The sequence below is a fragment of the Euprymna scolopes genome, chromosome 17, assembly GCF_053919585.1.
Source record: "Euprymna scolopes isolate OS-2025 chromosome 17, ASM5391958v1, whole genome shotgun sequence".
Classification (NCBI taxonomy): domain Eukaryota; kingdom Metazoa; phylum Mollusca; class Cephalopoda; order Sepiida; family Sepiolidae; genus Euprymna; species Euprymna scolopes.
This window is the reverse complement of record NC_136498.1, coordinates 27,143,396-27,167,996: the sequence shown is the minus strand read 5'-3', so window position 1 is coordinate 27,167,996 and position 24,601 is coordinate 27,143,396. Positions and strand designations below refer to the sequence as shown.

General features: G+C 34.2%; 1 protein-coding gene across 3 annotated transcripts in view; it reads right to left on the bottom strand.

Annotated features, from left to right (window-relative positions):
* Positions 1–24,601, bottom strand: part of LOC145296714 (ADP-ribosylation factor-related protein 1-like) — a 100,944-nt gene that overhangs the window by 22,079 nt on the left and 54,264 nt on the right. For all 3 annotated transcript variants that reach the window (XM_080142699.1, XM_080142697.1, XM_080142698.1), the window contains exons 3-5: positions 15,929–16,016; positions 11,487–11,569; positions 3,686–3,767 (exon numbers count right to left, since the gene is read on the bottom strand). In XM_080142699.1, coding sequence (XP_079998825.1) covers positions 3,686–3,767; positions 11,487–11,569; positions 15,929–16,016 — 253 coding nt within the window. The remainder of the gene's footprint in view (positions 1–3,685; positions 3,768–11,486; positions 11,570–15,928; positions 16,017–24,601) is intronic.

Below are 24,601 nucleotides of genomic sequence, written 5' to 3'. Positions count from 1 at the left end.
ATGCTACAGAATTATATAGGTGTGATTACGTTACATTAGTATGCTACAGACTTATATAGGTGTGATTACGTTACATTAGTATGCTACAGAATTATATAGGTGTGATTACGTTACATTAGTATGTTACAGAATTATATAGGTGTGATTACGTTACATTAGTATGCTACAGAATTATATAGGTGTGATTACGTTACATTAGTATGCTACAGAATTATATAGGTGTGATTACGTTACATTAGTATGCTACAGAATTATATAGGTGTGATTACGTTACATTAGTATGTTACAGAATTATATAGGTGTGATTACGTTACATTAGTATGCTACAGAATTATATAGGTGTGATTACATTACATTAGTATGCTACAGAATTATATAGGTGTGATTACATTACATTAGTATGCTACAGAATTATATAGGTGTGATTACGTTACATTAGTATGTTACAGAATTATATAGGTGTGATTACGTTATATTAGTATGCTACAGAATTATATAGGTGTGATTACGTTACATTAGTATGTTACAGAATTATATAGGTGTGATTACGTTACATTAGTATGCTACAGAATTATATAGGTGTGATTACATTACATTAGTATGTTACAGAATTATATAGGTGTGATTACGTTACATTAGTATGCTACAGAATTATATAGGTGTGATTACGTTACATTAGTATGCTACAGAATTATATAGGTGTGATTACATTACATTAGTATGCTACAGAATTATATAGGTGTGATTACGTTACATTAGTATGTTACAGAATTATATAGGTGTGATTACGTTACATTAGTATGCTACAGAATTATATAGGCGTGATTACGTTACATTAGTATGTTACAGAATTATATAGGTGTGATTACGTTACATTAGTATGCTACAGAATTATATAGGTGTGATTACATTACATTAGTATGTTACAGAATTATATAGGCGTTTCTACAACATTACATAAATACTGCTGAAATGTTTTATGTCTTACGATAAAATTACGCAGATCTGGATATAAGGTTACATATTCGTTGTTACAAAGTTACACACACCTTGCTATATAGTTACAAAGTCCTTGTTACAAGGTTACATATTTGTTCCTTCATAGGTACACATACCTTGCTATAACGTTGCATAGACATTACTAAAGTTACACAGACCTTCATAGTTACATAAAAATTTCAACACCATGATATATATGTTGTCCCAACGTTGATACATCATTAAAAGATGAATTTTATTTGTGACGCTATCACTAAGAGATTATTTTATTATGCAACACGTAGCAGGGTAGACTAGACTGTCAAGCCTAGGCAGAGCAACTAATCTAGGAGAATGAAAATATCAGAAATAGCACTTCCAACTAGATATGGAATAAATAATCTTTATTCAATGCCACTTCGTAACACACTTATTTTATTTTATTTATTTTTTCTAAATTTTTTTTTGATGGGAATTAAAAATTTGGATTATTTGGACTACTGTTCCCATTTTGGATGTTATTTTCACAACTTACGACTTTCTTTAGTTGCATCTAGTCAAACTTGGGAATAAATATGAAATTTCAGAAAAAATCCTTTATCTATTCTACGACGGTAGATTGTTCTCCTTCTGTCAGCCTGAGCTGGTACAAGTCTTAAGCAATTCTTGATTATATTACTAGTACTGTCTATACTGAGGTTAAACCTTTAATCTTTAGAACACTCACTTAGAACCCATGACACAACGGATAAAGTGCTGATTACTGATCAATTCTAAGTTACTATCATTAGCATTTGGTTAATGAATTATTTGGACGGTACTCTCAAAATATTTCAAGTGATGTAACTTTATCGAACTCTAGAATCTTTATGTGGAACCTTGGAACCATTATGTCGAACCCTGGAACTGTTATGCCGAACCCTGGAACTGTTATGCCGAACTCTGGAACCGTTATGTTGAAAACAGCAATTTTTATGGAATTTTGGACAGAAACTTTTATTTATTTCACGTTAGTAGCTTGCTCACATTCTGTCAGTCATGACCTGATAAAAATTTTAGGTAATTTTTAATTATATTCTTTGTACTGCCTATACTGAGGATTAAACCTTCAACCTCAAGAATACTGTCGTTTAGAATCTGTGTCATTGATACAGAGCATGTGATGAAAATAAAGAAAATCTTTTTTAGACTCTTATGTTCTTAATCTCTTAGTGAGTAGAGAATATCTCTTGGAATTTTTTTAGATGAAGATCGATAATTTGTATTATTTGGATCATTTGTACTATCGTTCTCATCTTGGATGTTATTCTCATAAATTTCTCATGATGTAACCACCAAATTTCTTCAGTTTCATCTTGCCGAACCTGGGAATCTTTCTATCAATCTTGAAAATTTGCCTTTATTTAATACATGGGGTAATGTTGTTTTCATTCCGTCAGCCATGACCGGGTAGACGTCTTAAATAATTCTTAATCACATTGTTCGTTGTACCTTTACTAAGGATTTAACCTTTAACCCTTTATGACCTGAATTATGATGTAGATGATTAAAAAAATATTTGTTAATTTTAGTTTGTTTAAAGGGTAATGATACTATGATCGTCTTTAAACTGGAAAAATTATGAAGTTTAATAGTTAAACTACCACTGAGAATTTTTGCATTTCATAAACTTACCTTGATTATTATCCATAATGCTTGAAAAAAAAGTGAGTTCATGACAACAAACGAAATCCTCCACTTTCTGAGAAAGCTGGCGGCATACTGAATGTAAGCAATGAATAGTTTTTTTTGTTTTTTTTTTACACAGTGGTCACCACTTATCAAGGCCTGGAAGCCACTCAGGGATAAGGGTTATTGCAAGTACATTACGTTAGTGTGGAGATTTGATGAAGTGTTTACTTAAGGGGACGGTTCATTAGGAATTTGTTAACGTTGGACTTGAACACATCCAAGTTGTAGTCAGGTGGGAAGCAGGCAGACGGAACAGAGTTCCACAGGCATGCAGTTCTAAGAAAGAAGCTTTGTTCATGGAATCCACGTTTTGATTTAGGTACAGATAAAGAGTGGGGGAAATTTTTCACAGTGGATTCGGCTAGACGGGTGTTTTTCGTGAAAGATTGGCGAGAGGGGGGACCAGAGATTAGAGTTCAGATGAGCACCTGCCATGGAAATAACGATAAAACAAGGATAGGCTCGCAACGTCTCTTCTGTGGGAGAGAGGTTGCAGGGTAGAGAAAAGGGATCCCCCACTAAGCTATTAAGTTTATTTTGTACTCTGTCAAGGCAGGATAGGCTATTTTTAGCAGCTCCTGCCCAGATATGGCAGCAGTATTCCATCCTTGAACGTACTTGGCTTTGCCCCGAATGAATGTATTGGAGTTTATTAAGATTGTTACCATCTATCTGTAATCTGGAGGTATCTGGCATCTACACAGATACTAAACTAATACGTACAATGCGTGTTTGAATCAATTCCCGTTTTATTTATGCCGTTATATTCATTTATTTATGACTGAACAAATTAGTTCAACCAGGTCATAAAAGGTTAATTTCCAGAAGATTGTCATTTAAAATTTATCATGCAATGGATAAAAGTGCTAAGTAATAATCAGTTCTGTGTTATTAACGGCATCATTTGGTTAATAAATTACATGAATAAAATAAGAATGACTGAGATTAAAAAAAGAAACAGAAATAATTTACACACCAAAAGCTTCTTTGGATTCTTCAAGTCGTTCTCGATCAGAGGAATCCACAATGTAGATGATAGCATGAGATTCAGCATAATACTGAAAAAAAAGGATGAGAAAAATCAATGTAGATGATAGCATGAGATTCAGCATAATACTGAAAAAAAAGGATGAGAAAAATCAGATTTAATTTTGGAAAACAATTTCATATTCTGAAATATTTAGCAAATAATACTTGAAATTACTTAAATTTAAACTTTTAATGTTTCATCTACATACAACAGTAAAACATTTAAAAACTAGCAGAGGTACCTGGCATTGCCAAGGATAAAACTCTAACATATTGCTATTAAAACTTCTATTTCCACCTCTCTATCTTTCTCTTTCCCCTTCCCTCTCCTCAACCTCTTCTTTCTTCACACAGCCCATTCCTGATGTCGGACACATGATCATACAAATCTCTGTCATATGGATTCCTCAGAGAATTTTCTGCATTTTCTATAAAATTAAAAAGTAAATTATTACATATATAGCCCCCTCCCTTCCAATGAAACCTGACCCAGTTGACCTCCAAAGTATGAATAATAAAAAAAACATTTTTGCCTTTGAATGTCATATCAGTAGGGAATACATACATGGTGACAATCTTAATAAACTCCAATACATTCATTCGGGACAATGTTGATAAAGAATATACCAATTTTATAGGTGTTTGTTTTGTAGTTTTTCAATTTTAGCTAGACATACGCGCACACACACACACACACACAACTTCCCTCTATATAATAAATTAATATTGTGAATTTTTGGCAATTTATATAGATGGTGGGGCAGAGCAACTAGCATTTTTTTGGTTTTAATTGATACGCAAATAAGCAAGTTGCTCTGCCCCACCCTGTAAAAAAGCACTAAAGTAAATATGGAACTGGGTACATCATGTTTTTATTTATGGCACCCTCATCTTGAGAGATCATGATGGATGCACTTTCAAGTCTACCGTGACGATGCAGCATGATGTAGTCTGTAGTGCAACTAAAACAATTGTTGCATTGTGAATGCAACTGTTACATGCCGTCTTCAATCTTTCATCTATGCCACAAACCAAACAACTCTTCCCATTTGCCTCTGTAATGTGCTCATGAACAACATGATATCAGATAGTGTAATTGTGAGATTATGGATGACATGCATGCTTGTATGAATCGTAACAGGAGCGCATCGGTGAAAGTTACAATGGCCACTGGTATCAGTTGTTAGGTTGTAAGTTCTACTGTAACATGTAGTCTCCAATCTTTCATCAATGCAACAAACTGATCACTCCTTTCCTCTTCCATGCGCTCATGAACAGCAGGACATCAGGTAGTGCAATCAGCAACTTAAGTCTCTCAGTTGTTTACGGAGAGGTTTCAGATCCTCAGGTTCCTCCTGCAAAAACCTTTGAATGTTGGCTCAGCAGGAAATGAGTGAACGGTGCCACTCCTAGCAAGCCCCAACACAATTTGATAGTTAATACAATCCCCTCATTAGATTATAATAATGTCGTTTACATAAATTGTGTTGATGTTCTAGCCTTGCACACGTGGATTAGGATTTGTTTCAAAAAGTGCTGAGGTCTGTTACAGAGTCTAGGGATATCGGAATACCGCAAACATATCAATCAAAAATAAAAGAGTAAAAAAAAGATAATTTGAAAAGGCAAACAAATTTTTATTAATGAATAAAAAGAAAAACAAAATCAAAAATAGTAAAGAAAACGAAACGTCTAATAAGCTGTTTATAATCGATAGTGTAAGGGAAATAATAGTTATTTCCCTGAGTTATAAATAGCGATCGTTTGCTTTTTATAGCTATCGCTAGAGAAGGTTCAGGAACAAACCATTTAGAATGTTTTTGTTCCATGTTTTGAAAATCTCCAGAGATGCTAAAAGAAAACGTTTTACATTCAAATTCTTAATACTTTTTATATTATTTTATAGAATCTTTTATTGTTATTTCCATATAATTAATTTTTTATTTTTATTATTATTAAGTATTTTTATTTTTTTATAATCAATAATAATATTAATAATTATTTTTATTATATTTTATTTTTATTATATGTTATTATTTGGATAATTAATATTATCTTTTATGTAATAAATCATTTCTTCATATCGTAAGAGGAAAATGTATCATCCCATGATAGGTCACAAATCATATATATATATATATATATATATATATATATATATATATATATATATATATATATATATATATCTCATAACCTTTGGTGAGTTCTGTCAGATTTTTTAAAATCTCTAACCCTATTTTTCAATCTATCCAGGATAACATTAGCCTTTCTGGGTTGTTGGTTCAATTCAGCAATAAGTGAAAGTGTATGGCTAATAATAAATCTTATGCATACTTTGTTTTGTGAAACAAAAAGGCATTATCGATAAAAAAGAAAAAAATCAATCAATTAATTAATGAAATAATATGTGAAGCCAAAGGAAGAATCTAGATATATTATAGTATAGTGCAAAAAAATTGGTTAAAATTTTAAAAATCAAATTAATGGAGTTGTACTCTGTAAGATCTACAATGAAGAAAATTCGATCTTAGATGCAAGCAGATTATCGAAAAATACCAAAAGTCAATAAATTTAATGAAATTGTACTCCATAAGGTCCGAAATGAATCATCAATGTTGTTTATATATATATATATATATATATATATATATATATATATATATACACACATACTAACCCAGCATTGTCTGGTCATAAAATACATTTAAATATGATATTTCAATTTATGCAGCTCTCGATTTCATATTCGTAGACACAATTCTCTATTGATTCAAAGGGCAACAATTTTTTTTACTTTTTGAATGTTGTCTAGAGTTCTAAAAACTGATGTAGAATAGTTTTGCACTGTTGGGTCAGAAAATGGCATCTGTTTCTCTCCATCAGGTCAGGTTTTTGTGCTAAGTTGATTTGAAAAAAAAAAAAGAAGACCTCTTGTGACAAAATCAATGACATTTTTGTGGCATTATCAGTTTATTTTGTTCAACACGTCATCCTAAATATGTTTTTTTAAAGAAAAATATGTTTTGTCAACAACATATATGGATTACCTGATAGAAACATCGATTACTGTAAACTGAATGGCATTGATGAAGGTAAGTACATGTAAATTGCATGTTGCTTCACCATTGTTCAAATTTCAGAGTTTGAACTTCTGTTTCTTCAAACTCTTGGAATGCTCAGTGGTAGAGAGTTCTCTTTTCAGATTCCAACAGTAGTCAGCCATCATGACTGCACCCCAGTGACCCTGATACTTAGTCTTCATCACCTTTATCTGATGGAATCTCTCCCCTGCTTATCATTCATTGAACCCAGGTGCTCAGGAAACTGGTTCATGTGCAGAAAAAGGTTGTGCATCTTGACGCTCACGTTGCAGCTCAGGTTTATGAAAACAGTCAGCTGATGTTGTTGACAAGTTCTGCGTAATTTCTCACCTTATTATTGCCAAGAAAATTCTTCACTACCAGAACAAATCCCTTCCGCACTTCCAGTTCCACTTCATTCATGGAGTTTTCGAACTTTGGATCTCTGATAAGCTGCCAGATCTGAAGACCATCAAAGATGCTATCTTTCAACTTCTATTTGGTCAATTCTGGAAAAACCTGGCACAAGTAAGTGAAGTAGTCACCATCCTTGTCTAGAGCCTTGATGAACTGCTTAATTAAGCTGAGCTTGACGTGCAATGGTGGGAAGAATATTCTGTCTCTGTTCACCAGAGGGTAGTTGATGTTCCTTTCTTTGCAAGGTACCAATTCCTCCCGCATAGCCAGTCCTTTGCTGAGCATGGTGCTGCACCAATTTTTGGAAGATTTTGAGATTTTATGAATTCAAACTGATCCCTTTTTGACATAATCGGCCGAACTATCGGACTTGAATACTTCTTGTCATTAAAATAATCATTTCCAATCAAAACATGGTATTTTACTCTCACCAACTTCTAAAATGCTCCACACATGCATACATGTAAACAAAAATGTAAATACATGTGGTGATAGCTCAAAATCAAAAGCAAAATCAATGTGATTTTTGGATTCAGCGCATCAGATTCGTCCTAAATCAGCTGAAATAAAAAACAGACAACCAATTTTTGTTGACCAGTGTTATTATAGTGTACCCTAATGTATAGTTTAAAAGTTAAAAAAAAAAAAAAAAGAAGAAAACACTACAGCATTATTTGTTACCATCTGATCCGAATCAATATGCATATTAAAACTTTAAAGAATAACACTGTTAAAGATACAAATGTATATTTGTGCATGTGTAAAAGAAACATATTTACACTGCGTGTCAAATTATTAACAAGATAACATTTTTCTACCAGTTTCAGAAACTTACCGATTGTTTTGTATCAAAAGCTTCGGAAACGTTGGCAATGATGAGCTGCCTGTACTGTGAAATTTTCGTACTGTTCTGTGCAATGTAAACAATTTACCATCGCAATTACTGAATTCGCGGTATTTGACGTGTGTCAAATTATTAACAAGGCTGTTTGTTTCGTCAATAAAATGGGTCGTAAAGTGCTTTAAGTAGTTCTGAAAAGAGTACTATTACAGAAGAGCTAGCAAAAAATAAAACTACCCTCGAAATATCGAAAATGATAAGAAGGTACCATCAAACTGTGAAGAACTTTGTCAAGGACCCTACAAAGGTACGTAAGAGAGCTGATAAAGGTAAATCTAGAGTTGTTTCACGCCGTTCTCTACTCCTAATTAAACGTTAAGTTGTTAAGAAACCTGGGCAGACAAGTCGAGAAGTCTTTGATCAAGCTGGATTGAAGAATGTCCCAAAAGGTACTCGATGTCGCCTTCTGAAAGATGTGGCAAAGTCTATTAAGCCTGTGACAAAGCCTCCATTAAAGCGACATCACATACAAAACCGATTGAAATGGGCAGAGGACAACATGAAAACGGATTTTTCCAAAGTTTTGTTTACGGATGAAGTGCGTGTCACTCTGGATGACCCAGATGGCTGGAGCAAGGGATGGGCCCTAGATGGACAACATCTTCATCAGTGTTTGAGGTGCCAACAAGGTGGTGGTGGGATAATGATTTGGGCTGGGATTATTGGAGGTACTTTAATTGGCACATGGAAAGTCCCAGAAGGCATAAAAATGATGTCAAATGCTTACATAGTTTTTCTGAAGGAGCACTTTGAACCATGGCTGAAGAAGCAAAAGTTGACGTTCAGAAGAACTATTATTTTTATGCAGAATAATGCTTCTTTTACATGCAGCAAACAAAAGCAAAATGTATTTGCAACAACTGGGGTTCTCTGGCCTACGAAAGATGGAGTGGCCTGCGAATTCGCCAGATTTGAACCCGAGAACCTTTGGAGTATCATGAAGCGACGCCTCTTTGCAAGTGGATGCCAATTTAAGAGCAAAGATGAGTTGTGGGATGCTCTCCAAGAGGTATTGCGAGGAATAACTGTTGACGAAATGACAAATTTGACTAATTCTGTGGACCAACGTCTTTTACAAGTCATTCATAAAAAAGATCGCATATCCCCTACTTATTATATCAACGTAGAAATTGCTATGCAGTTATTGTGTTCTAAGCATTTTACCTAGTTCATTTAATGTTTGAAAATTATTTCAATAAACAAGTTATGGGTATATTGTGTTTTTTTTCTTAACCTCGTTAATAACTTGACACACTGAAAGCAACAGATATTCTTATCTTCTGTCATAGTTTCACTAATACTCCTTTAAATACTTTTATTTTTTGACTGAAGTAGCTGAATAGTATTGTAAGCATTTTCTCAAAGTTTCATGGATTTTATTCACTCGTTCCTTAAATATTAAGAAAAATATAAACTTGTTAATAATTTGATACGCAGTGTAGTCAACTTACACCCGTCAAGTTCACATTTCTTAAATTTTTTTCACTTATCAGCTATTTTACCAGCCATTTGCACATGTCCAAATTCCTTATATATCAAGTTTCAAATTTGTACATCAAAAATTGTTTTCTATGAACTCCAAAACAGTTGGTCCGATTTTTATGAAATTTTATACAAACATACTTTATGTATCTGACAGTGTTCTTAGATAGGTTTTGTATCAGAATGTCTTTGATAAGTATTGATGATTGATAAAATCCGATAGAATGAACAGGCGGTTTTGATCAAAGTTAACAGCTTATACAGCCTAACATCACAAGTGTATTTGAGAAGTTTTACCACACAAGCAGAAAGGTCTGGCATATAAAATCAACAGTAGGTTCATTGATAAGAGAAAGGTGCATTTGAAATCAATGTTTCTGTTTAGAGCACAACTGAACTATGATACTTGACTTTTGAATTTTAAACTTTAATTCAAGCCATTATATATAAAAAATTTTATAAAATCACCAGTAGGTTCTCTACAGTGCAGTGTAGATTACAATGTATTGTGGACTAAGTCACGGTGGGGAAGCATGTGAAGCTTCCTCCTAATGCAACACGATGGGTCCCCAACTAGAGCAGGCAATCATTCGATATGATTGAAAAATGAGCAATTTCACCAATTTCAATGACAATAAAAATATGAGAGCGTAAAACATTTGTTGATCATCATACAATCCTGAGCAACGTCAGGTTTCCCTGCTAGTCCTATTATAAAGGATTGTTTCCATATCTGTGTGGAATGAGATTACCATATTGGGAATCTTTCTTAGACAATGCACCCTTCCCAATACCTGCACAAATCTCAAATAAGAAAGAGGTTTTGTAAGAGTTGCTAATGAGCTTTATTCCTAAAAAAATAAATAAATAAATAAATCAAAATAAAAAATCCAAAGCTTTGAGATAATTTAACTGTTAAACAATCTGATTATGCTTTGCAATTTGTTTTAAAAGTATATCAATTTATTTTAAAAGTATATCAATAACTTATCTACATTGTATCATTTTTCTCTGTTCACTGCCAACATCCCGAACAGAAGTCCCTGCCACCAATCTTGTAGCAAGGTCTGCAATGGTTTTGGGCATGCTGCAGCTTGTCATATGGAGAAGGAAATAATTCCTGATGTAATCTTCTCTATGTGGGTGGCTCAAACATATCAGTGGGCAGCTGAGAATATGGGCGACAATGTCAAGGAAAACTTAGATAAAAGAGAGTCGCAAACCTGATAGGCCCTGAACTGGCATCTAAGCTTCAGCCTCTGTCCCATCGACGAAATGTTGCATCCCTCTGCCTTTTCTACAAGTATTTTAGTGGTGAATGCTCCGACCAACTGCAATCACTTGTACCCCCACGACGTGAGCACCCTCGACAAACCCGACAGGCTGCTAAATCCCACCCCTACACTGTAGAGATCCCTAGATGTAAAAGATCTTTTTACTCCAATAGTTTCTTCCCCAGAACCGCTAGACTCTGGAATTCCATTCCAGGTCCCTGCTTCCCCAACAGTACTGACGTGCAGAAGTTCAAGTGTAACGTGAACCGACATCTTGCTGCCCAAATCCCTACATAGTACCCCAGTAGTTGTTGCCCCTGATGGTAGCCCCCTACACCAAAGTGGCAATTTGCTTTGTTTGGGGTGAAAATGTAATAAAAAAATTAAAAAAAAAAAAAAGTTTCATAGATTGGTCAGCCTTCTACAGTTGAATTGAGTTAACCATCTCATGCACTCTTGCTCTGGACTGCTACGGTTTTGGATATGGTGTAGACTAGGGAAGAAGCCGATTCAATCTGCAGCAACATTTTTCTGGTTTTCTTGTCAATATAAAAGTGTGAAAAAGAAAATTAACCTAAAGTTTCTACTTACCTTATCCCAGAGAGACTGAAGTTCTTCTTGACCACCAAGATCCCAGAAATTTAAACGAACACTGCTGATATCGATTTTGCCAACTAAAGTGTGAAAAATACAAAGTAAAAATAAAAACAAAATAAGATGTATAAAAACAAATAATTCAATTCTATTCTTTCAATGTGACCAAACCAACAAAGTCTTCTGTTTGAACTACTGTTCTCATTTTTAGTGTTATTCTCACGGTTAGACTGATCTAACTTCCAACCTTCTTCAAGTGTATATTGTTGAACTTGGGAATCTTTCTGTTGAACTCAAGAATCTCTATGGAACTTCAAACAGAATCATTTATCCACAAGGATTATTTATTTAATATGGTGTAACGGATAACATATTAAATAAAATTCAGGTTTAGGTGAGACTCTTCTGAAAGTTCAATCCTCAGTAAAAGCAATGTTAAGAATATAATTGGGATAGTTCACCGCAACAAAGGCCACCTGATGAAGACCAGAGGAATAGTTGTCCGAAACATTGTGAAACAACAACTATGAAGATGAGGATAACAGTCCGCAAATAAATAAACAAACGAATAAACAAACGAATAAACAAACAAATAAACAAACAAATAAACAAACAAATAAACAAACAAATAAACAAACAAATAAACAAACAAATAAACAAACAAATAAACAAACGAATAAACAAACAAATAAACAAACAAATAAACAAACAAATAAACAAACAAATAAACAAACAAATAAACAAACAAATAAATAAACAAATAAATAAACAAATAAAAAACAAAATAAATAAACAAATAAATAAACAAAATAAAAAAAACAAAATAAATAAACAAATAAATAAACAAAATAAATAAACAAATAAATAAACAAAATAAATAAACAAATAAATAAACAAAATAAATAAACAAAATAAATAAACAAAATAAATAAACAAAATAAATAAACAAAATAAATAAACAAATAAATAAAGAAAATAAATAAACAAATAAACAAACAAATAAACAAACGAATAAACAAACGAATAAACAAACAAACAAATAAATAAACAAATGAATAAACAAACAAATTATTTATGAAAATAAATCCATGAGTATGTACATCGTGCAGATGTTTCATTATTTTTGTTTTTTATAGTGGGGGGGGGGCATTTCTGGACAAACACGAGCATAACAATTCAAGGCAAACACTGCAAAAGACTTTCTTTGTTGAAAGTGAGAGTATAGCCTATGTTATCGATTTGAAGAATAGAATTCCCGTTCAAAATCTAATAAGAAAGGTTTTGAGTTCTAAAATATACAGCCAATGTATCTGTATTGATGTTCTGCATGTAGAAGGAATTAGCAGCAGCAGCACTGATGTTAAGGTAGCAGCAGCAACCGTGTATGATATCTATATATATAAAAAACAAAACAGCCGCGCGCGTTTTTGTATGTCGAAGAAAGGCTTTTTTTCGGGGTTGGGGGTGGGGTTCTCGAGAGGGTTACTATTTTTTTACAACTTTTTATATACTCCCTAGATCATAATATCTACGATTTGCGAACAGACGTCGTATCTACATTTATTTACATCGACTTTTAAAAAATTCACGTGATTCCGTCCTTTCGCGTGTTTGTTGGTCTTTTTCGTATAAATAAAGCGAAACTATTGGAGCAAAGCAATTAGCTTTGATCAACGTGGGGAAAACCCTTCATATCAGACAATTGCTATTCATTTGAGAGTTCCCCCTTTTTGGGGGGAGCTTGTTTTCTCCAACATCGTGGCGAACAAATAAATGAAATGGTGGAAAGCTGAACTGGCCTCCAGCCAACGCTCATTTCTGCACCTGTGTGAACTCATTAACTTAGCAAGTACAACTTTTTGATTGACATCGCTTAATTTGAATGCTTTTCACTTCACTTATAGCGTAGCGGTAAGATGCCCGATTTTCTTTAACTTTCTTTTCCGCCTTTACGTCATGGGTTCGAGCCTGCCTGCCTACTAACACTTAATACCTTAGATTTGCAAACGGACATTGTCTCTATCTTTATTTTCATCGAGTTTGCAGAAATTCCCTTGTTTCGAGTGTTTGTTTGTCTTTTCTGTATAAATAAAGTGAAACTAATCGAAGGAAAGGCATCCGCCTGGCCTTCCAGGCTTGGACGTTTTGAAGTCAATTAGGTTTGATCGATGTGGGGGAAACCCTTCATATCAGACAATTCCTATTTATTTGGACACTGCCAGAGTTCCCCCTTTTGAGGGGGAGCTGGTTTTCCCCAACATCGTGGGGAAACAAATAAAACAGCAGAAAGCAAGAAGCTTAACTGGCCTTCAGCCAAATTTAAAAAGCAACGTTCATTTCAGCGCGTGTAATTCTTAACCTAATTACCAACTCATTGATTTTGCTAGCGAGAAAATCTAATTACCCTACGTTTTCAAGTTCGATCCCACCTCTCTCTATCCTTTTTTAAAATTTTTTTTATTTCGTCTTTCGTCACTTAGGCAAAAGTTAATTACCAACTCCTTTTTCACCTTCTTTTCCTCCTTTGCGGTACAGGTTCCAACCTGCCTGCCTACTACCACTTTTTTTTTTTTAAACACCTGGGCAACGCCGGGCACCCCCACTAGTTAAATGATAAATTGATGTATATGTTTATTTCTTGTATGTAAAGATATAGTACTAAATGACAATACTCTGGAGGTAGTATAAACCCTTTCTGCTAGGGGATATGCCAAGTGGAGGTGGTGGATGTGAACTTTGTATGACCACAAAGGGTCAAGGCAGCTTGGGTCAAATTTCATAAGTTATTGCCCTTGATAACATCACATGTTGTCCCTCTCTACATCCGGGATAAGTTGTATAGCAACTGCATGAGGAGCATCATGGGGCATATGGCAGTGAATGTTGGGCCTGTGCCCAGCTCTCTTTTGTCCAACTGCAATGCAATGACAGATTCATAATCAGATGGATCTGATATTGTGAAATCTGACCAAACCCAACACATCTGATTAAAGAGTTTGTCGACAGAATTTGTTGAAAGAACTACGTTTACCCAGCATGGAGATTATCCAAAAGATGAACCGATTATGCTGGTGTGCTTGTGTAGAATGTTCATCTTCCTGGATAAACTGCTGCAGAAACATAGATGTCCTAAATTGCAAGAAGGTTGGCTGCCTAAAGAAAGATTGGATCCGGAGACAGTTGACCTGCCAAGCTATGAGAACTGGTGTGTGAGCTAATGTAATATCAGAAAATGTCTAACCTTTGAGCAATACAAAAGTGATATTAAATGAATAGAAGATGTGTGCACATGTGTAAGATGTTCAAGAAACCTTTGCCATTACCAACAAGTAATGGCGAGCCTTCACAATGTTGAACCCAGAGCCATTTGTAGGAATAACATTATTATCAACTAGTTGCACTGAGCCGATGTTGTCCAGGATCTATTGCGTTCAAATGTGTTTTACAGTATGGTAGCCTTCAAGTCTAATGCAAACAAGTTCTTGTTGAGCTATCTCCTTAAATAATCAAATCCTACCCAACTTACACCATTAACGATTACTACACTACCACCTTACATACACCTTTATCCTTGAGTGGTCTTCAGGCCTCGATAAGTGGTGACTCCATTGTAAAAAAAAAAGTATCTTATAATGTGTGAGAGTGAAATCTGGACAGTGAAGGTTGAAGATATGCGTTGCATGGAGAGAAATGATATGCAAATGATATGACAGATATGTACTGAGAGTCTTAAAAACAGGCTTAGATCTGATGACCTCAGAAGAAGATTAAATCTGGACAGTATAAGGAGATGTGTGCAGGACAGGAGACTCTGATGGTATGGCTATCTTGAAAGTATGTATGAGAGTTCTCGGGTCAGTATGTGTAGACCAGTTAAGGTAGCAGATTGAGTTCATTGGGGAAGGTCAAGAAAAACATAAGTGATAAAAATAGACTTGAGAAAAAAAAAGGAATCGATAAAAACTTGGTCAAAGATAGGAAAGTTTTGGAAGTCAATTTCTAAAAGTCGTCCAATGCATGCCAGCACGTAAAATGGACATTAAACCAAATATGATGATGATATAACCACTCCATTTTGTTAGATTCAGTATCTAAACTAAAAAAAAAAAAAAAAACAAACAAAAAAAAAACAAGAATAGATAATAAAATAATAAAAGCTATTCCCTTCAGCCAAAGTGTTTATTTAAAAAGGTCTCCATATTAGCAAACTGCCAAACCAGATTCAGTAATTTTTCTTCCCAGAGAGTAGGAAATATTTAATAGCGAAGTACATTAGATAATTACCAATAACATGATACAACAATAATAAATGAAAATTGGCTACGCAGAATTAAAATTTATCAGTTTACATGTTATTCAGGTCCAACTTTTAAAATGCATCTAACATATATTATATGGCTGCCTTGTGCTAAGTTAGGCAATTTTGCTGCAATACTTACTGTTTAGTCCAACTGTGGTGGTAATTTTGCTCTGGTTCATGCCTTTGTATTTTTTATTAAATTTTGTTTTTGTTTGTTCCAAGTATGTCTGAAAAAAAAAAAAAAAGTTAAATGAATTTATTAGCAGAATTAACATAAACAATGTGGGTTGAATGCATGCATAGACGTGTAGGCATTCATGCAGTATTCTTTAAGATTGAGAAATCAAAAACCAAAAAAAAAAAAATGTACAAAAAATAACTTTTTACCAAATGCAAGAAAAATTTAGTATATCTGAATATGCGATAGTCACTTTGACTTGGCCAAACACAAGTAAATACTCATTATGGCATGTGATTTTTCAGAATGGACTGATCTATTCCCTGCTTCTTTTGTTCTAGCTCATTGTACTTATTGATCTATTAGTTTTCATCAATTTACTGCTTTAGTACCTCATTTTAATACAGCTTCCTATCCCACTAGCTTATTACCAAGAACTGCAGGTTTGTGGAGCTCTTTTCCTGTTGACTTGTTTTTTCCTACTTGCAGTGTTGGTCTTTTCAAGACTAAAGTGGATAAACAACTACTTTCTTTGCAATAATCATCTTTCGTTCTTGTTAGCGTAGATAAAATGTAAAAAATAAATAAATAAAACACACAGAGATGGCAGTTGAGTTTATTTGGATATGGTTGCTAATTTTAAGCTTAAAAGATAATATTTACTTAAAATACTTAAAAATAAAAAAATGAATTTTTCACATATAATAAATAAATTAAAATAGTTTAAAAAAATATGAATTTTTAGAATATAATAAAATAGTAAAAAAAATGAATTTTTCACATATAAATTAAATAAAAGGTAAATGAAAATAAAATATGCATTTATCCAAGTATAACAAAACTATATAATAAACATGAATCCAGTAGATGATGTCGCCAAAAAATTATGTTTCATTCAAGGAAAATAAATAAAAATATTGTTAAATTTATTCACATTTTCTTAAAATGCAACAAAGCAGAGGATCAATCCAAAAGTGTCCTTTCAATTTAGAATTTTCAAAGAAAAATTTTCTCTCATCAAAACGTGAAGTCAGTTTTCTAAAGAAAATGTAACGATTATATCGAAAATCTAACTTATTAGACTTAGATATAATCGTTATGCAACATACATAGCGTAGGTAAATGCATGCAAAATGACGTCACCATTAGAGAAAAATAAAGACCTTAAAAAGGAGATCATGTTAGAGATGGGAATAACGTTTGAGATAATATTAGAGGTGTGGATAACCTTCGAGATCACATTAGAGGCGATGATAACATGTGTGAGATCATGTTAGAGGTTTCGATAGCGTTCGAGATCACGTTAGAGGCATGGATAGCGTTCGAGATCACGTTAGAGCAGTAGGTAGCGTTCGAGATCACGTTAGAGCAGTAGATAGCGTTCGAGATCACGTTACAGCATTAGATAGCGTTCGAGATCACGTTACAGCAGTAGATAGCGTTCGAGATCACGTTACAGCAGTAGATAGCGTTCGAGATCACGTTACAGCAGTAGATAGCGTTCGAGATCACGTTACAGCAGTAGATAGCGTTCGAGATCACGTTACAGCAGTAGATAGCGTTCGAGATCACGTTACAGCAGTAGATAGCGTTCGAGATCACGTTACAGCAGTAGATAGCGTTCGAGATCACGTTACAGCAGTAGATAGCGTTCGAGATCACGTTACAGCAGTAGATAGCGTTCGAGATCACGTTACAGCAGTAGATAGCGTTCGAGATCACGTTACAGCAGTAGATAGCGTTCGAGATCACGTTACAGCAGTAGATAGCGTTCGAGATCACGTTACAGCAGTAGATAGCGTTCGAGATCACGTTACCGCAGTAGATAGCGTTCGAGATCACGTTAGAGGTGTAGATAACGTTTGAGATCATGTAAGAAGCATGGATAACATTGGAGTAGATGATCACAGCAGACATCCCAGTGGTAATGAGAAAATGAGGAAATAAATGTTGTTGTTGTTACAAAGAAAAAGGGAGTTGAAGTTCTTTTCTATTTTTTGTCTTCTTTGCGATCGAGCATACGTGTTGGTTCCAGGACAATATTACAGTTATATTTTCTTCTAGTAAGAATTTTGGTTCTTTCAAAAATTCAAAATAATTGAAGCAAAATTTTTTTATTTTTACTAACTGACATCACCTTCTGATGAAAGTTAAGTTCAATGCCAAGACTCGCCTCTGCACTGAAATTATTTGTAATTTGCTGTTTGATGAAAATGCCGCTCTTGTCGCAATATCCTTCAATTCTTATGTAGAGATCCATTTTTCCATGAATCTTGCATTGTCATATTCTGGCAGCTTATGTAAACCACTGGAATATGTTGAAACAATCAGTCAATGCAGCAGATGACAGTTAATAAATCGGAATAAAATATTAGTTTTAATCATGCAAAAATATTAGTTTTAATTATGCAAAAATATTAGTTTCAATTATGCAAAAATTAAATCAATGAAAATAAATCGCTTTAGTAAAGTCATCTTGATGAATCACAGGATTTGCAGATTATGTTACACCTGAAAAAGTTCTTTCATTTTGCCAAGAATGGAAATTCTAAATACGTGTGGTCTCACGGCATTGCAACTGTTCAAAATTTACAGTGGGAGTGTGTTGATGGTTTGGAACACACCATGACCGATTGAAAAAATTTCCTACAAGTAAAAGTGTATTTTCTTGGGAATACCCAGCAAAAAAAAAACAACAAAACAACAACAATAGCTTAACCCCTAACTTTAATAGAATGAAAAAATACCGTATATATATATATATATATATATATATATATATATATAAAAATATATATATTGTTATAAAAAAATAATTTTTTATAGGAACACTAATAATAAAAAAAAAAAGAAAAAATTTTATCTGTTGCTACACATTATTTTACAAAAAATAATATTTATTCATGAAACTTACTATAGGTTGAATTTAAAAAAAATTGTTTTCATTTTTCTTCATCAAAATTACTATACGATAAATTTTTTCCATCATATTTTCTTTTTTTTTCTAGCATTTAAAAATTTGATCAGCACTCAGCATATTCTGGTGGTTTATGTAAGCTGCTGGAATATGCTGGCCCACATTCACAGAAAAATGGGTCATTCTCCGCATAAGTAACCATCTTTCAAAGAAGCTCAGCTTCTCGTTGAATGTTTTTTAATTGAATGCAAAGTCTTTGTTGTTTTTATTTTTTGGTTTATGAGTTCTCAAATCTGGATTTTCACAATTTAACTCATATTTTTTTAAATTTTGAACAGCGGTTACCCCATAAAATGGGACATTAACAACATTTCAAATTTCTGGCTATGCAAACAAAGATAGATGACATTTTTTTGTAAACAGCTGTTCATAAGTTAAATTTTTTTTCTGTCTCTTTTTCGTCTGGGAATGAGTCGATTTAAGCTTAATTACATCTCCCGGCCAAACACATGTTCACAAAAAGATAGCAGAGAGGGAAGAAGAAGAAGAAAAAAGTAAACAAAAATTTAGATTTACATCTTTCAGCAAAAAATATGAAGTGCTTATGTAAAATGGAGAATGAACAAATAAAAGATTCATTTTCATAGGAAGACAAACAGGAAAAGTATAGAAATATTTAATAAGGCATAAAAAATATTGCCTCCTTTGGGGTTAAAATTCAAAAGATAACCTGCATCTCTGGCAAATCAAGCTATTTGTCACCCAATAGAGTGTTGCAGAGGGAAGCGAAAGGCGATAAAACCAATCGACTGTACAATTAAGAATGTCAAACACAGAGACAAAAAGAGAGGAACAACAATAGCAAAAGGAAGAATGACAAAAATCTGAATTACGTTTAAAGACGACAAATTGCCTTTTATTTTCAAAATAGAAAAAAATAAGTGAAGATGGTCAATTTGCAAAGGCCTAGAGATTGTGGTCAGTTCACGTAAATCAGGATCAACCTGATGTTGATGAGCACTGGAAGATAAGTGTCAGCGGGCTGCTGAGTTGGACATCAGTGGGCTCTGGAAGTGGAGCATCAGCGAACTGCTGAGTTGAATGTCAGTGGGTTCTGGTATAAGTAACCGGATGTTTTCAGGCTGTAGAGTGAGGAAGCCTAACGTTGATCAGCACTGAGTGGTGCTGGAAGGTTGCAGAAAAAGTGCAGCAGGCGCTGGAAGGCTATAGGAAGCGCTGAGGGCTGCTGGATGGCTGCAAGAGGCGCTGAGGGCTACTGGATGGCTGCAGGAGGTGCTTGAGGCACTGAAAGGCTGTAGGAAGCTGTGGCAGATGCTGGAAGGCTGCAGAAAGTTGCAGTAGGTGCTAGAAGGCTGCAGGAAGGTGCTGCAGGTGCTGAAAAGCTGTAGTAAGCATTGAGGACTGCTGGATGGTTGCAGGAGGTGCTGAGTGCTGCAGAAAGGCTGCAGGAGGTGCTGAGGGCTGCTGGAAGATTGCAGGAAGCTACGGCAGGCGCTGGCTGCAGGAGGGGCCAGAAACCATAGGAATGAACTTAAGTCTGCTGGTTGAAGAAGGGTAGTCTCAGGCAGCAGTAGTTGTAGTTGCATGGTAGTAGTTTGTGATTTGCATAATATATGTGGAAAAAGGTAGTTTTGAGAAGGGCTGTTTGAACTACTGTTGCTGCTGATGAGACCCTTCGGCTGGCTGGGCTCATCGACTTAACTGGGAGTGTCAACATCGCATTCAGGAGGCTTCCTGCTCCCTAGCCACATTAACCCCAGGCCGACCGCTGTATTTATGAACAGTTACTGTTACAACAAGCATCGCTCGCAGTAAGAAGACAAATAAATAAAATTAATTTCCTACTGAACCAATCACAATAAATAGAGTTTCAGATGTAAATTTATTGTGTTTATGTTCGATTCAGCTTGGAATCAAAGTCTCTCCTAGATGTTTCTTTCTCTTCAGTTTGAAATAAGAAAAAGGATGTTTTTATTTTTAGCACCTGGCAGTAATGCCAGTGTTTTTCACTAGGTGGCGTATATGAGATTGTTTACAAATGAAAAATGGCCATCGTAGTAAAATACAGACCACAACATAAGCGCATTGCAACAAGAAAACGAAGAGGGGATATTAACAAACTGAAACTTGATTAAAAATTTTAAAAAATTACTAATGAGGACTTATCCAGAATTTCCCTAATATTAAAAAATAAAAATAAAGAAAAATCTGTATGATGTATGCATCTGTGGCAAAGCGAAAATATCATATTCCAAAAATCATGTAAATTGATTAAGTAGTTTTATTTTTATAAAGAAAATCATTTTTAAGCAATTACCAAGAATTTGTAAGCATTACCAGATAAATCTCACAAGTTAGAATTATTGTTGAGTTATTTTCATGCATTTTTTAGTTGGTTTTCAAACAGGCGTACAAGACAGATGCTATTTGGTTACTCATAAAATTTAATATTCTTAGCTAAAAATAAAACTACTTGATCAATTTACATAATTTTTGGAATTTATTTTCATTTCATCACAGGCACATACATTGTACAAATTTTTGTTTTTTTTTGTTTTTTAATAAAAGGAGAATCATGGACAAGAAGCAAATGATGGAGGGAAATGAAGTGAGTGGCAGGGATATGAGGTCATTTGTATTCTAACCAAAACAAACAAATCTCCACAGAGAGAGGCAAAGGAAGGAAAACACTAGTTCAAATTGGTGATCAAAATTAGAATAAGGATTCTAGACATAAGGTTTAGTACAATTATATCTTGATTTTGATCTTTGTAAAGAGACATAAAAGGAATGTAAAACTGTTCTGTGTGAGAAATTAATTTTACCCGTCTTAGGATGGCATTCTTTTAGTATATATATATTTACCTCTTCTGCAAGAAGAGGTTAGACACTAAGTCAATGCACCCTAGAAAAATGCCTGAGCAGCCCCGTCGGCATTACCCGGTAGGAGCACCTTAAGTGATTAGCAATAAACCTCTTCGGAGAAAGGAAGTAAAGTCTGATGCGTGTGTGTGGGTGGGGGTGGGGTGGGGGGCTCCTAAAATTAAACAGAACTATATTCACCACAGAAGAAATCGAAAGTCTGATAAAAGGCAAACGTTCAATATATAATTGTTAAAAAACTGGCTTCACCATCTGACGAGAAGAATATCTTTTTCGTTGAAAAAATCTGGATTTGAAAGGACATTTACAGATTGATCTTCTGCTTTGTTGTATTTTAAAGAAAATATGAAAATAAATTTAGCAACATTTTTGTTTCACTTTGATCTTATGAACTATGATAATGCGTTATTCCAAATATTGAGCATAATTTTATCAAATTAAGAACTTTTCATCATAACATCGAATGAATATATATATATATATTCCAAAGTTATAGTCATTGACTTAGAATGAGTGCTTTATGCAAAATTGATGGTAAAACTTGTGTGCTCATTTTTGCATTAAATACTAATCCTTATAAATCGAACAGATACCATAATATTTTATTCACTGCACCATATCATAACATACACAATTTCATCTAGATCGGTTCAGTAGTTTCTGAGAAAAAGTGGAATGAACAGACAGAAAAAAAACTAAGAGGAATATAATATAGATATTATGTGTCACTGAGAAATGCACAATCAATTTTATAAAAATGAGATAATATATATTCAAACAATTGTGTAAACGAGACTGGAACTAATTTTAGTGAGCACGTTGGATATGATAGGACTCATGTTTGATGTGAACATTCTCAGATCACTATCAAGTTATTACTTGAAGCTGTGCAGATTGAATGCTGGAAGAGTGCAAGGAAAATCAGGATAGATTGTTGAATTTTTACAAGAAAAGACATTGATCGATGTGGTGTCTGAGAAAACAATGAATCTGTCAATGATCGTGGACAAGAGTACCAGATATTAGTTATGTTTCAGAATTTTATTTATTTAACAATCTATATCGTATTCTGATGGTTCCTTTCTTAGTTAGTCCATATGTTATGCTCTGTAAAAGGCCAAATACAATTTTTGAAGACCAAACTAAATTGGTTTCAAAAAGGTCAATTTGGCATCTACGGACAAGAATATAAGAGTGATCTCCCTTTTGATGTAGTCTTGTTTTCAAATATCATTATAATAATAGATGATCATTGTTGTAATGGTGTGGGAAAGAAACTCGTAGTAATTTTGACATGGAGCGCAGTTTTTCACCGAAGAAAGAAGTCAGTGAAACATTACATAAGAAAGGAAACATTTGAAAGAAACAGAGGGAAAAAAAAATAAACAAACAAAAAAGAATATTGTTTGTCAAGCGGTGCTGGACTGAAAAAGTAAATTAAAGATTGTCTCTTACAATGTGATCTTATTATTCGTATTGAACTATGTAGCACAATATTACATAGTGAGCATTTAATAGTACTTATTAATTTATCTCAGTTGGGTCAGTTCTATATTTAAAATACAATGGACACTTTTTTCATAGAGATGTTAAACTCATATTTGCTGCATGTTATTGGTTTTTCTGTCCCAAACCTAATTTTTGCACTATCCAGAAAAATACCAACTTTATCAAAACATATTTGTTGATGCAATATATTTCTCATTCTGTGGAATTTCTAAGGGTCACACTAGTTTGTACCATTCATACTATTGTCCCCATCTTCAATTTTATTCTTGTAGTGCTTTGGTTGATGGATTTAGGCAAGCCTGTTCTACTGCAGATATCCTAACTGTAATCTCTGAATGCATATATTATGCATTGGATAAGAAAGTGGAGGCTAGGGCAGTTGCCCTAGATATATCCAAGGCTTTTGACAGGGTATGGCATGATAGTCTTCTCATGAAAATTAAATCAGATGGTATTACTAGACGAATACTTAACATAATTAAATTTTTCTTAAATAAGTAAATCTGTCGACCTAGTCCACAAATTCTAAAATTTCATCATGACAAGTTTCAAGAAAAAATACACGATTAAACCCGGTTCCCCAACTTCCAACGTAGACCCCTACTACCATGTCTCCTTCTCCAACATCAGGGGTCTTCGTTCTAACCTTCCAGAGGTTGAAACCCAATTACAGGAGACTAAACCAGACCTTTTATTTTTAAGTGAAACTGGCATTGGACAGGCTATTTCCCTAGATGAGTTTGCAATTTCAGGATACTCTAACTTAACTTCTAAATCTGACCCCCAAGATCGCCATGGGCATGGAATATGTGCCTATATTAAAGATAGCTTTCCATGTGGGAGGGACATCTCCAGGGAAGATCCTAACTTACCCTATATGTGCTTCCGGGTTGCTTTAGCTCACACTACTGCATTTATATTTACTCTCTATCGCCCCCACAACAGTGGAGTTACTATCTTTCAAAGCATATCTGAGAAAATTGACCAAGTCCTTTCTACTTATCCTTCAGCTAACATTCACGTATGTGGAGACTTCAATGTTCACAACGTCGAATGGTTGACCCACTCAAACAAGACCGATGATGAGGGGAGGTTCTGTCATGATTTCTCCATTGCCTATGACCTCACTCAGATTGTTCAGGAACCTACCCGTGTGCCCGATAATGACGGCCAGTATGCGAGCCTACTAGACCTTTTTCTCACAACTTGCCCTGAACTATGTTCAGTTTCTGTTCTGTCGCCTCTTGGATCTTCCGACCACTCTGTTGTATCAATTAAGATAAAAATGAAATGTAATAAGTCCC